This window comes from Porites lutea, chromosome 3 (genome assembly GCF_958299795.1).
Source record: "Porites lutea chromosome 3, jaPorLute2.1, whole genome shotgun sequence".
NCBI classification, from domain to species: domain Eukaryota; kingdom Metazoa; phylum Cnidaria; class Anthozoa; order Scleractinia; family Poritidae; genus Porites; species Porites lutea.
The window spans coordinates 4,601,762-4,615,300 of NC_133203.1; the positions used below are offsets into that span (position 1 = coordinate 4,601,762).

Here is a 13,539-nt window from a genome sequence, read left to right on the forward strand (position 1 = left end):
TGTTGGAAAAGGTACGTTTACGTTTTTCCCATGCATGAATAATCTTTTTCGTACTTCGCCCCGGGCCGCCCCCGCTCCCCCCACCTCTTCCCCCCACTAAGCAACTAGTCAGCTTTTCCAGTTTTGGCCATCAAATTGTAAATCTCAGGTTTTTATATTTGGGGCCACTTTAAAATAGGGCTACGACGATACAAGGGTTTCTTAATTACACAAGCCGCGTCTTGAATAGTGTGCGAACTTCACTCATAAATTGATTAAGAGGGAAATCTGGTTAAAACCGTCTGAATATCTAGCCAAGATTTCATTCATTCGAAGAATTACTCAATTGGTTTGTGGTCCTTGGTGTAACGATTTTTGGAGAATTTTTCGAATGTTTTTAACGTAGAAAATTTAGGGGCGGGGGTTATTAAAAATTTGGGAAAATTGGAAATAATAGATTTGGGGGTTTTTGAAGATGTATGATATGAGGTATATATACCAGATGGTCCACCACCACAACAAGGTGCCTCTGATCCCACTAGCGGGCTAAATTGTGTATAATTTTTCTACTCCACTTTATCTCCTTCCCAAATCAACATCATTTCCCCCAAAAAGCAACCAGACTACGCACTTAAATTACGTCGTCACATCTTAAATAAGACACAACGTAGCTAAGGCGCAGTTCATGCATTTTCTTATTAATGGTCGGTAATATCATTAACATTGGTTTCGTTTTCGCCAATAAAAGATAAACACTCGAGCAATCACGGTTTTCAAATCCTAAAGTTAGTTTATACGTTCGTTACTATTTCTGCTCAAATTTAGAATTCTTGCCTTATCATTCCTAGATGGAACCATGGAAGAAGATCCCTTGATGGAAGAACAGGAGGATGTAGGTAAATGTCCTATAAAGTGCAGCACTTTTTTTAAGGAGGTGCATGGAAGGGAATGTACACTAGAGCATCTCTCTCGTCAAGCGACCACCACCTGGGCAAAGGCTTAAGTCCCGGAGGGCAGTCAAGTTTTGGTAGAGGTGTGTCGCCGAGACCTTCAAACCCCAACGCTCTTTAAGACAAAAATCATTCATGTCGCTACCCTGTTATAAGATAAGAGACCTCGTTTAAATGCTCTCTGTCCAAAAGGAAACAACTTGTTCAAGACGCTAAATAGTGAAATTGTATACCTTTTTTAAGACTCAAGAATCTGAGAAACATACCCTAGTCAATCCTACGTACCCAAGTAGGGGAGAACCTTCCACCCGTGGCCTCATGTGCAGTACAGGAAGCACAACTGTAAAATCCCTTAAAACATCCGTGGCATATATTAGATTGTATGTGTACCATTAATATACATCTTAATATTACTCCCAGTTGTGCCACCTCCATTGGCTATCTACCCGCTGAATGGAAACTACACAACAGAAGATTTACTTCGAAGGCCGGCAATCAAGGGCGTCGCCCATAACGTTGAGCTCGTGGATGGGCCGTACAACGTACCTGATGGAGCCTATCAATTTAAAGGCCAGGCCAACAGTTACATCGAGTTTCCAAATGGTAACCTCATACTAGACGCTAAGTACTCAATCACGCTAATGTGTTGGGTTAAACCCGGGGGCAAAGACGGACCGCTTTTTAACTACAATAAGAACGATTGGGGCGTTCACATCTGGCTCGCCCAAGCAGGAAGGTTCTTCGTAAGAATCACAAAAGCTGGCTCGCACGCATTTCATCCCTTTGTACAGACAGTTAATCCTCTTCCCATAGGAAAGTGGGCTCATGTTGCAGCCACGTACGACTTCAATACTGGTTACAACGCCATATATGTCGACGGGGTACTACAGGCTCCCAGTAAGAATGTTGGTAAGGGGTCGCCATCGATACCTATCTCGACCAATGACCCTGAAGTTCGAATGGGTGCAAGGCTAAGCGATGGCAGATACTTCAACGGAGCAATTTGTCAGATGGGAATATGGAATGTTGCGCTTACCCAAGAACAGATAGAAGTGGAGATGAGAAAGAAAGGTAATTTGAAAGCCCGAGCGCGCGTGTCTGCCAACTTGTCATACCGCCATGTGAGCAAAATTCACCATTTTTATATAGACCTAAATGCACCATTTTCACCCCTTAACTCAGTTTTGCGATACTGAAATTGCCTAAAATGTTGAAACCTTCACTAACGTGCAGGGCTCGCAGGGAAAAATCATAATTCATTCAGTGGATAACGCAATTGGTTCCGGTTTATACTGCTACATGAGAAATTTCTGCAATTTGATTGGCTTAGAGCAGTGGTATTTCAGCTTAATTTGAAATACCTACATGTAAAAAATTTCAACCTTTTGCGGGTAGTAGTATAAACAAATGCTTGATTTGTACTTGATATTTGGCATAAAAACCACTCGTGATATTTCAAACCTGTCTCAAATTTCAATCGCTTAACGGCTCGTGAAATTACGTATAACAATTTTGAAATATCAATCGTGGTATTAATGCCAAATATCACTACAAATCATGCTATTACCTATACAAATAGCGCTATCCCCGTGGGGTACTTCCTATGATAGCCTATACAGGGAGGCTCCGCCCGAAAGGGGTTCCTTTTTCAGGCTTCAGGTATATGAAAGGGCACGGATTTCTTTAGTTGAAATATGTGGAAAGGTAGGAAAATGTGTCATATGGATCTGTGAAAGGGTCCAAAAGAGCCAACAAATGAATTTATGACTGTATAAAATCAAGAAAACGTTCTATTTTGTGATTGATTACTATTAAAAGACAGTGCGTTTACAACAGTTAAAAGGAATGCAAAGTTCTAAACATGGTATGTGAAAGGGGTACCATTTGTCAAAAGAAGGTAAACGAAAGGAGTACCTTTTCGTAAAAAATGATATGTAAAAGTTGGACCTCGGGGCGGAACCTCCCCGTATAAACACTTGTTGAGTACCACCCGGGGCGCTATCCAACGTTTGAACAACTAGGGCCAGATGATCCAGTTTATTGTGTTACTTATCAAACAGCTATACGACAACCAAAGCCATGCGACATCAATCCCTGTGAACATGGAGGAACATGTATGAATGATGGAAACAGCTTCAAATGTGTTTGCCCTGAAGGATATACCGGACGGACGTGCGGACAAGGTAAGTAAAGACACTATTAGAGCTGTAAAATACCTATCTAGTCCCTGCTCGTAGGTTTGGACCGTCAACACCTGAGGCTGATTGATGTCAGCTGTAGAGCACATGAAAACAAGACACATTACTTCCTTGAAAGCCAGCTCACGGGGTGCAAAACGAAGCCGAGTTAGACGAAAAGGAGAATTTTTTGTCTATACCAACATGGTTTCTGACATACCCATCAAAGACAACCAGATGGTCAAGTCAAAAGAAAATGGCCAGACGAGTGGGGCGGGGGCGACTATTCTAGGGAGGCGAATATTATATATATTTGTGTCAAAGGAGGGCGATTTTTCGAGGGAGGCGATTAAACGAGGAACGGCTATTATTAGGGGAAATACGATACCCTCCACCGGTGGTTCATTTGAAATACAGGGAGGGCAACTGTAAAACCCCCTTAAAACACCCGTTACATAGATATCTGATTGTATGTGTACTATTAATATACCTTTACAGTACTCCCACTCCCAGTTGTGCCACCTGCATTGGCTATCTACCCGCTGAATGGAAACTACACAACCGAAGATTTACTTCGAAGGCCGGCAATCAAGGGCGTCGCCCATAACGTTGAGCTCGTGGATGGGCCGTACAACGTACCTGATGGAGCCTATCAGTTTAAAGGCCAGGCCAACAGTTACATCGAGTTTCCAAATGGTAACCTCATACTAGACGCTAAGTACTCAATCACGCTAATGTGTTGGGTTAAACCCGGGGGCAAAGACGGACCGCTTTTCAACTACAATAAGAACAATTGGGGCGTTCACATCTGGCTCGCCCAAGCAGGAAGGTTCTTCGTAAGAATCACCAAAGCTGGATCGCACGCATTTTATCCCTTTGTACAAACAGTTAATCCTCTTCCAATAGGAAAGTGGGCTCATGTTGCAGCCACGTACGACTTCAATACTGGTTACAACGCCATATATGTCGACGGGGTACTACAAGCTCCCAGTAAGAATGTTGGTAGGGGGTCGCCATCGATACCTATCTCGACCAACGACCCTGAAGTTCGAATGGGTGCAAGGCTAAGCGATGGCAGATACTTCAACGGAGCAATTTGTCAGATGGGAATATGGAATGTTGCGCTTACCCAAGAACAGATAGAAGTGGAAATGAGAAAGAAAGGTAATTTGAAAGCCCGAGCGTGCGTGTCTGCCAATTTGTCATACCACCATGTGAGCAAAATGTGACGTTGAGACCATTTTCTAATATACCGGCCGTTCGAAATTCACCTTTTTTCTCATAGACCTGAATGCACCATGTTCACCACTTAACTCAGTTTTGCGATACTGAAATTGCCTAAAATGTTGAAACCTTCTCTAGCTTGCAGGGCTCAGTTGTTCAAAAGGTGGACAACGTTTTCCACCGGATAAATCATAATTTATCAAGTGGATAACGCAATTGGTTCCCCTAATGCTTATCCGGTAAATAGCGCTATCCCCGAGGGGTACTCCCTAAGATGGCCTACACATGGAGGCCCCGCCCGAAAGGGATACCTTTTTAGGCTTCAGGTGTATGAAAGGGGTAGGGATTTCACTAGTTGAAGTATATGGAAAGGTAGGGAAATCTGTCATTTAGGTCTGTGGAAGGGTCCAAAAGGGCTAACAGATGAATTTTATGGCTGTATAAAGTCGAGAAAACGTTCTATTTTGTGATTGATTACTGTTTAAAAGACAGTGCACTTACAGCAGTTAAAAGGGATGTAAAGTTCTAAACATGGTATGTGAAAGGGGTACCATTTGTCAATAGAAGGTATACGAAAGGAGTACCTTTTCGTAAAAAATAGTACATAAAAGTTAGACCTCGGGGCGGAGCCTCCCCGTATAAACACTTGTTGAGTACCACCCGGGGCGCTATCCAACGTTTGAACAACTAGGGCCAGATGACCCAGTTTATTGTGTTACTTATCAAACAGCTATACGACAACCAAAGCCATGTGATATCAATCCCTGTGAACATGGAGGAACATGTATGAATGATGGAAACAGCTTCAAATGTGTTTGCCCTGAAGGATATACCGGACGGACTTGCGGACAAGGCAAGTAAAGACACTATTAGAGCTCTAAAAATAACATCATCATAAATTTGGCATGGGAACTTGTATGAAGTTGAACCCTACATTAAGCGAATAACCAGTGTTTATATAATTATTATTTATAACCAGCTGGCACTGATCATTATTTTAATGATACGAGCATATATCCTCTCGATACGATGGTATGTTTAACAATCGTTCCACAAGCGCGCATTGAATATGACACGGTAGCGAAGCGTCAAGTCAGCTTAACTAATGTCAAATACAACAAGCGCGCTTTTTATTGAAAATCGCCGCTTAAAGAATATCGGTAAACCTTTCTGATTATTCCAGGGAGGCGAATATCATATATATATTTCTGTCAAAGAAGGGCGATTATTCGAGGGAGGCGATTAATCGAGGAACGGCTATTATTGGGGGAAATACGGTACCCTCCACCCGTGGTTCATTTGAAATACAGGAAGGGCAACTGTAAGGCCCTTAAAACACCCGTTACATAGATGTCTGATTGTATGTGCACTATTGATATACCTTAATAGTACTCCCGATCCCGTTTGTGCCACCTGCATTGGCTATCTACCCGCTGAATGGAAACTACACAACCGAAGATTTACTTCGAAGGCCGGCAATCAAGGGCGTCGCCCATAACGTTGAGCTCGTGGATGGGCCGTACAACGTACCTGATGGAGCCTATCAATTTAAAGGCCAGGCCAACAGTTACATCGAGTTTCCAAATGGTAACCTCATACTAGACGCTAAGTACTCAATCACGCTAATGTGTTGGGTTAAACCCGGGGGCAAAGACGGACCGCTTTTTAACTACAATAAGAACGATTGGGGCGTTCACATCTGGCTCGCCCAAGCAGGAAGGTTCTTCGTAAGAATCACCAAAGCTGGCTCGCACGCATTTCATCCCTTTGTACAGACAGTTAATCCTCTTCCAATAGGAAAGTGGGCTCATGTTGCAGCCACGTACGACTTCAATACTGGTTACAACGCCATATATGTCGATGGGGTACTACAAGCTCCCAGTAAGAATGTTGGTAGGGGGTCACCATCGATACCTATCTCGACCAACGACCCTGAAGTTCGAATGGGTGCAAGGCTAAGCGATGGCAGATACTTCAACGGAGCAATTTGTCAGATGGGAATATGGAATGTTGCGCTTACCCAACAACAGATACAAGAGGAGATGATGAGAAAGAAAGGTAATTTGAAAGCCTGTGCGCGCACGTCTTCCAACTTGTCCTACTTCCACATGGGCTACCGGTCGTTCGAAATTCCCCATTTTCATATAGACCTAAGTGCACATTCTTAACCCCCAACAATTCTGCATAACCTTCGTCTTCGATCTGTTCTGGAACGACTGTAATACCCAGGAGATATTGGAAACAATGGTTATGTAAAACTCTGCGGTGTAAACAAGGTGCATTATGGTCTATGTGAAAATGGTGAATAGTAAAGGGTGGGAATTTTCCAGATTCATTTCTTTTGGGTGAGTCATTGTGAGTTAAGCCACGACCAAAGAAAGTGTAGAAAAAATTCTGCGTGATACCATTAAATAATTATGTTGAGCCTATAGAGGGTCTCAATGGGGTTAATCATCAGCCGTCAAAAGGCCGAAATTTAACAATCAGTCGTCGAAAAAGGTAATCTTTTATTGTCAACCGTCAAATATGCAGGTTAATGTTAATCGTCCAAAACTTTGAAGGTATTGCAAATCTTACTATTTCAGCTGATCGATTTCCAAGGACTTCTGGCTCCTGAAGAATCTCTAAACTGAAAAAACCAGTTAGAATGTACATAATCTCAAAAGGACTTTCTTTAGACATTACAAGACTTTTCAACTTCCGGTTTATGTCTGAAAATACTTCGAAAGTTTATAAGTGAAAGGCTTAAAGTCCTTAAAGACAACCTCCAAAACACAACAAGTTAATATTGATTTATGCAGAAGTTAACATTACAAAAATCTTTGACTAAATTTCTGCTTAATAAACTTCAACAATCAAAATACGAAATAAAGTTAACCGGCGTCAACCGTCAATAAATTATGCGTTGTTGGGGTGAGCTAAAAAGCTTGTTATACGAGCTCAAAGTGTTGGTGAGGTCTCTGCCTACTAGTCATGCGTGTAATTTTCAGGATATGTGCAAATAAGAGTCAGCCAGGCCTACAATTAGTCGAAAAGATGGTTACGCCCCTGACTTTGGTTCCCCGACATGAAACAGTCAAATTTTAGGCATTTTAGCATTAACAGTAAAAAAGTCACCTTATCAGTAAAGTTTTCCCTCAAAGAAACAAAGGCGGCTCCAAAAGGCCAATATTATTTTTTTCAGTGCATCAAAGAGTTTTCGGTCACTTTTCGACAATTCCCGACAATATCAGAACATTTCGGAAGACTACTGAAGACGTCCGAAGAACTTTCCAAACATTTAACATTATTTTATCCGAAAACAATAAACATTAAAAAATGGCTAATTTAACAGCAAACAGTAAAAATTGTGGGCAAATAACACTAAACACTAAACCCCATTCAGACCCTCTCTACTAGGGATCGAAGCAGTTATTTTGAAATTTCTAGGATACTGAAATCGCCTAAAATGTTGAAACCTTCTAAAAACTTTAACACTAACTTGTGGAGCCCAGTTGTTCAAAAGGTGGACAATGGTTTCCACAGGATAAATCTTAATTAGTCCAGTGGATAACGCGATTGGTTTCCCTAATACCTGGGGGGTACTCCCCATGATGGCGTATACAAGGAGGATCCGCCCGAAAGCAGTACCTTTTTCAGGCTTCAGGTATGTGAAAGGGTAGGGAAATCTGTCATTTGGGTCTGTGACAGGGTCCAAAAGGGCTAACAGATGAAATTATGGCTGTATAAATTCGAAAAAAACTTTCTATTTTATGATTGATTACTATTTAAAAAACAGCGCTTTTACAACAGTTAAAAGGGATGCAATGTTCTCAACAAGGTTTGTGAGAGGGATACCATTTGTCAACAGAAGGAAAACGAAAGGGGTACCTTTCTCGTAAAAAATGGGATATAAAAGTTGGACCTCGGGGCGGATTCTCCCCGTGTAAACATTTGTTGAGTACCCACACCCCCCCCCCCCCCCCTCCCGCCGGGCGCTATCCAAAGTTTGAACAACTAGGGCCAGATGACCGAATTTGTTGTGTTACTTATCAAATAGCTATACGACAACCAAAGCCATGCGACATCAATCCCTGTGAACATGGAGGGAAGTGTATGAATGTTGAAAACAGCTTCAAATGTGTTTGCCCTAAAGGATATACCGGACGGACATGCGCACAAGGCAAGTAAATACAGTATTAGTGCCCTTATGACATTGCCATAAATTTGGCTACAGGAAAACTTGCACTAAATTGGACCCTACATTAAGCGAATAACCCGTAATTAACTAGCCGTAATCAGGGATTAAGGAGTGCGTTCGAATGTTGTAAATAGTATAACGCATTCGCGCATTCTGATGCTTTCAGATACGCGCGCACCTTGCCCATGGAGTCTATGACGTATTTTCCGGTAGTTGAACCAACCTAACATTGAGATTCTTTCTGCTAAATGCTTGTGTCCAGGCTTATCGCGTTCAGTTTAGGTTGTGTTGTCCTGGCGTAGAACTCAATTACTATTCATTAAAATATTTCGCCTTTTTTTATTGTTTTTTTCCTTGACTAACTCTTCATAACCAGCCGGCGCTGATCATATTTTAAAGATACGAGCATATATCATCTCGATGGTATGTTTAACAATCCACAAGCGCGCATTGAATATGACATGGAAGCAGAGCGCCGAGTTGGCTTAAGCAATTTCAAGTACAACAAGCGCGAGTGATAATTTCTTTTTATTGAAAACGCTCACAGAATATCGATAAACCTTCCTGACCTTATTTTGTTGAAACGAACGGCGAAAAAACAAGGCTTAGTCACAATTTGTCACCAAGATTGTCCCCTTGCAAAATCCAGGGATAATGGTGGTCTAAATTTCATTGGTCGCCTGATTACCCCCTGAAATGTACTCCACCTGGTCCATTACTAATGGAAAGAAAGTCAGTGGGAGAAAATATTTGAAAGAGGCGATCTTTGTTTACTTTCATTTCTTCGTGATATAGACATGGATGAGTGTGCTTATGAAAAAGGCGGCTGCCAAGATATTTGTGTGAATACAGTTGGAAGCTACTATTGTTCATGTTCAGATCCTGAGTTCAGTCTCGCTCCAGACAAACGCCATTGTATTGGTATGTAATAGTGTTGCTTTTGGTTAGGTTCCAGACTCAGTGAAGGATTTAAGGGAGGGTGGGCGGGGTCAGAGGGTCCGGCCCCTACTAGATACATAGTAAAAACAGAACGGAGGATTTTTAAAAGTAGCTAACTCTAACTGACTTACCTGAGCTACAGATTCTATAATCGTGTCATTTCGATTAAAATTAGCCCTTGATCCAATAATCCCGCCCGACGGTAATTATCGAAACATTTGCTTTGAAAATGCCTTACGGAGATTCCTTCAATCTTCTAAGACTTTTAACCAATTGGCGGATGGTGGGATATAAAAAAGTGATTCCAAACATGGAACAAGCTTACGTTCAATCGATACTTCGCTTTGACGTCATACTGTAACACGATTGGCCAATCAAACAATGCCTTCTCCATATTAGGGTTTTCTTTAGGGGGAAAACGAAGAGGCCATGTTTTGATCTTTTCATCCATTGGCTGATAAGACAAATAACGAACACTGTGCCCCGTTTATCATTTCAATCCTGAACAGCGTCTTTTCTTGTAAATTCCGAATCCAGGGCGGCCTTGACATAATCTAAATAACCGATCTCGGGCACTTCTTTAATTTGTATTAGGTCGAATCAATGATGCAGCGGTTTTCGGTGTAAATGGAGAAACAATCCCGCTTTTGTTTGTTTTTCGTAAACAGCTGAAGGAGTGGAAGTGGACTGTGGACAAAACGATATGAAAATTACTCTGCCCAAGTCCCTGCTCGAAGGTTTGGACCGTCAACACCTGAGGCTAATTGATGTCAGCTGTAGAGCATATGAAAACAAGACACATTACTTCCTTCAAACCCAGCTCACGGGCTGCAAAACGAAGCTTAGACGAAAAGGAGACTTTTTCGTCTATACCAACATGGTTTCTGAAATACCCATCAAAGAGAACCAGATAGTCACGCGCGTACGTGAAGCTATGATCCCTTTCTTCTGCTGCTATTCAAAATGGGGCGTGGTCTCGTCAGTTGGGCTTAAACCAATGAGCAAGAAGGTCATTTTTTCCTCCAAAGGATTCGGAAAGTTCACCATCTTTTTGAAATTATTCAACAAACCAACGTAAGTTGACTCTTATTCGATGACGAGAACAAGAAAAAGTATGAGATCTCGGTTTAGTACTCTTACTCGTAGCCGATACTTGACCCTTCAACACTTTGTCCCGACAGTGATCAACATCAATTTTCTCCAAACAATATCAATACATTATCAAAAGAAACGGTTATGAGATTTAATACAATGATCACCTCAGGAAAAAATGCTTTGATCCTCTATCAAATTCTCTCAACTAATTCTTCAAGGAAATGTATAGAGATCAGTTTGTAGAATTTGTATGTGGATATCGGGTCTTAAAGTGTTAAGCCTCAATATCCACATTAAATGCTTAAAAACTATGTCGAAAGAATTTGATAAAAGATCAAAGCGGTTTCCCTTGAGAGATCAAGTTATTCATTCTCATCACGTTTTCTCTTCATTAAGTAATGTTGGTCACCCGCGGGACATACAAAGGGTCAAATTCTCAGTAGGTGGAGTCCAGTTTTCAGGTCGTTTAATGTAATACGGGAGTTTGAATATAGGGTTAACATAAATCATTGCAATTTTTCACCTCTTCTCTGAAGCAAAAGGGAAAGATCACCTCGGGCTTTCTTTGATGTTAAAAACGGCAAACTATTTTAACTCCTAATATATAGATTAAGCCAAAGCTAAAGGCAAACCTCTCGTTAATTAAAAAAAAACTGCAATAAAGAAACCCAATTAGAGTTGAGCCTACCATTAGTTGAATACTAGAAACTTGTCAGCGGTAAACTTAAAAAAACACGTAGCCTGATGGGTCGACATCTGAGCCTGAGATACGGTCATGTGATACTGGTCAGCGGATACCCTGTTTTGACAGCTTTTAATGGACCACAACATGGATGTGCAACACCAGGTTACAGGCTCCCACACTAGCTAGAAAGTGTAACCTTTCGCATTGGTTTCCCTGCGGTGCGGACGGACCGGCAGGCGGGCGGGTAGACGTACGCTAAAGTGACTACCAATATTTCATGGATGGATAGGAGACAAGAGATTTGATGAACGCATTTTCAATTAAACTTACTGCTAAAACCTGGGGCTGTTAAAAATCAGTCACAGAGAGTTTTGTTGTAGTTACGGAAGACTTGTTAAAACTCCTCCATGGTAAAGAGCTCACTAATTTGTTAACTGTAGTTTAAAAACTGATAGTATAAAATTGAGTCATTATGCTTTTCAATTTTGTTATCAGCTTCGAAAATCCATTCTCCCAAAAAGACTTCCCTGTTATGTTTACCATTCGAGAAAGAATGTACTTTGAGCTGCACGTCGACACTGAAGATCGTCGCCTGACAATTTTTGCCTTGGACTGCTTTGCCACCCCATCTCAGGACAGGAATGCACTGCCCAGATACGATGTCATAAAAGACGGGTACGTATCTCACACATATAGCTCTGTATCAGGAGGCCCTCCTGCTCCGTATCAATCTCCGAAGGGTATAATTATTATATATTTAGTTTATGTGTGTTTTCGGTCAATTTATTTTCTCCCTGTGATGGCCTAAACAGGGAAACTTTGTTTATATGCTGTTTCCAGATGCGCCGTTGATGACACAGAGGAGTTCCACCACCCGCCCAACCCACAAAAGCAGCGTTTTAGCTTGGAAGCCTTCCAGTATGTCAGCAAACACCCTTACGTGTTTATGCACTGTAGAGTTAAAATCTGCAACGCCACGGATCCAAACTCAAGGTGCGCTCGAGGCTGCGTGAAACGTGAGCTTAGAAGCGTTGAAACTCTCCATGAAACGGCTGACAACGAGTATTCTCTGGCCCAAGGACCGCTTACTCTGGACCGAGAGAAGAGAGTAGCGAATGCAAATGAAGCCGTCAAGTCGGATCAGAGCACGCGTGAAGCAGAGCGCAGTAAGTAGCGGTAACTTACTTTTTTGATGGAAATGAATTTTGTGTATGCAGAAATTTATTCGATTTCGATAAAATAGTAAAGCTGGATTAACATTTGAATAAGCTTGGCGGGTTTTAGACTTGCTGACGTGATTTCTATAGCCTTAAAGTAAAGACAGCCAAAAAATGCTTGAATTTCCAACATTCATTTTGTTGAATTAAGACAATCAGTACTTCGAGCCCACTCATTTTAAATACAAGGTCCTTGTAGTTCTGAATCAGCAATACTTTGAATATTACGTGGAATTCTCTATTATAGACGGGAACAAAGTTTACCTCTCAATCACTAACGTAACGCTTCGTGTTTAATGCGAGCGTTACGTTACGTTATGTTCAGACGTATTTAATATAAGATAATCTTATTATACAGGTTTACAGTTGCCAGTTGTTATTGCTTTGGCGGTAGTCATTGGAGTCTGTCTGGTGGGTATCTCTTATTTAGTGTGGCAGAAGAAACGCGTGAAAGCTTTTCGTCAGTACAAGCAGCTTTATGTCGATTCACGGAACTGACGCAGTATGCCAGCCTTTAGTTGCTGTCTTTGTTTTACGATCTAATCGTAACATTAACTTTAATTAAACTATAATTGCACGGTAAGGACTATAGCGTCAAAAGGGGGACTTAAATCCGAAATACTTATAGATAAACTAAAGGGCCGAGTTGTTCAAAGATGGGTTAGGATAACCCAGGGTTAGTGCGAGATTTGATTTCAGATATGAAAGCTTGGAAAGCATTTCAGTTGTAATTCTTTTTGTCTACAAGTTGATGATTGGAAGCTCTAAAATAAACAGAGAAAATTATCCGAGAAAATGCTTTTGAACACAAGAAAAAGAAACCCGGGTTAAGCGCTAATCGGCCTTCGAACAACTGGGCCCAGAAAAAGTCAACTTAGCAAAGTAACTTAACTTGAAAAACTAACCTAATCCTAATTTTTGTGGATCGCTGGAAAAACCGCAAAAATTAGAACCTGCAAAAATTTCGTGCAACACGGTATTCTGGTTTATGCTGATGGGCGTCCCTCTGCCCAGCTCACTCAGCCATAATTTAGTCGCGGGAAGGCTTAAGATATATTTTGGTGGGGGAGTCAGATGTGCCACTGGGACTGAA

General features: G+C 41.5%; 2 protein-coding genes across 2 annotated transcripts; both read left to right on the plus strand.

The window, feature by feature from the left end:
• The first annotated feature begins 835 nt into the window (after nt 1–835).
• On the plus strand, nt 836–13,279 carry LOC140931464 (uncharacterized). The gene is made up of 10 exons (XM_073381277.1): nt 836–875; nt 1,350–2,000; nt 2,990–3,116; nt 4,650–4,656; nt 5,078–5,183; nt 9,306–9,431; nt 10,118–10,523; nt 11,725–11,904; nt 12,070–12,395; nt 12,805–13,279. The coding sequence occupies exons 1-10, from the start codon at nt 836–838 to the stop codon at nt 12,942–12,944; spliced, it is 2,109 nt and encodes a 702-aa protein (XP_073237378.1). The 3' UTR covers nt 12,945–13,279.
• Nucleotides 3,311–4,335, plus strand: LOC140929901 (uncharacterized). Its single transcript, XM_073379594.1, has 2 exons — nt 3,311–3,374; nt 3,605–4,335. Exons 1-2 carry the CDS (start codon nt 3,311–3,313, stop codon nt 4,333–4,335), a joined length of 795 nt encoding a protein of 264 aa, XP_073235695.1.
• Nucleotides 13,280–13,539: the final 260 nt, after the last annotated feature.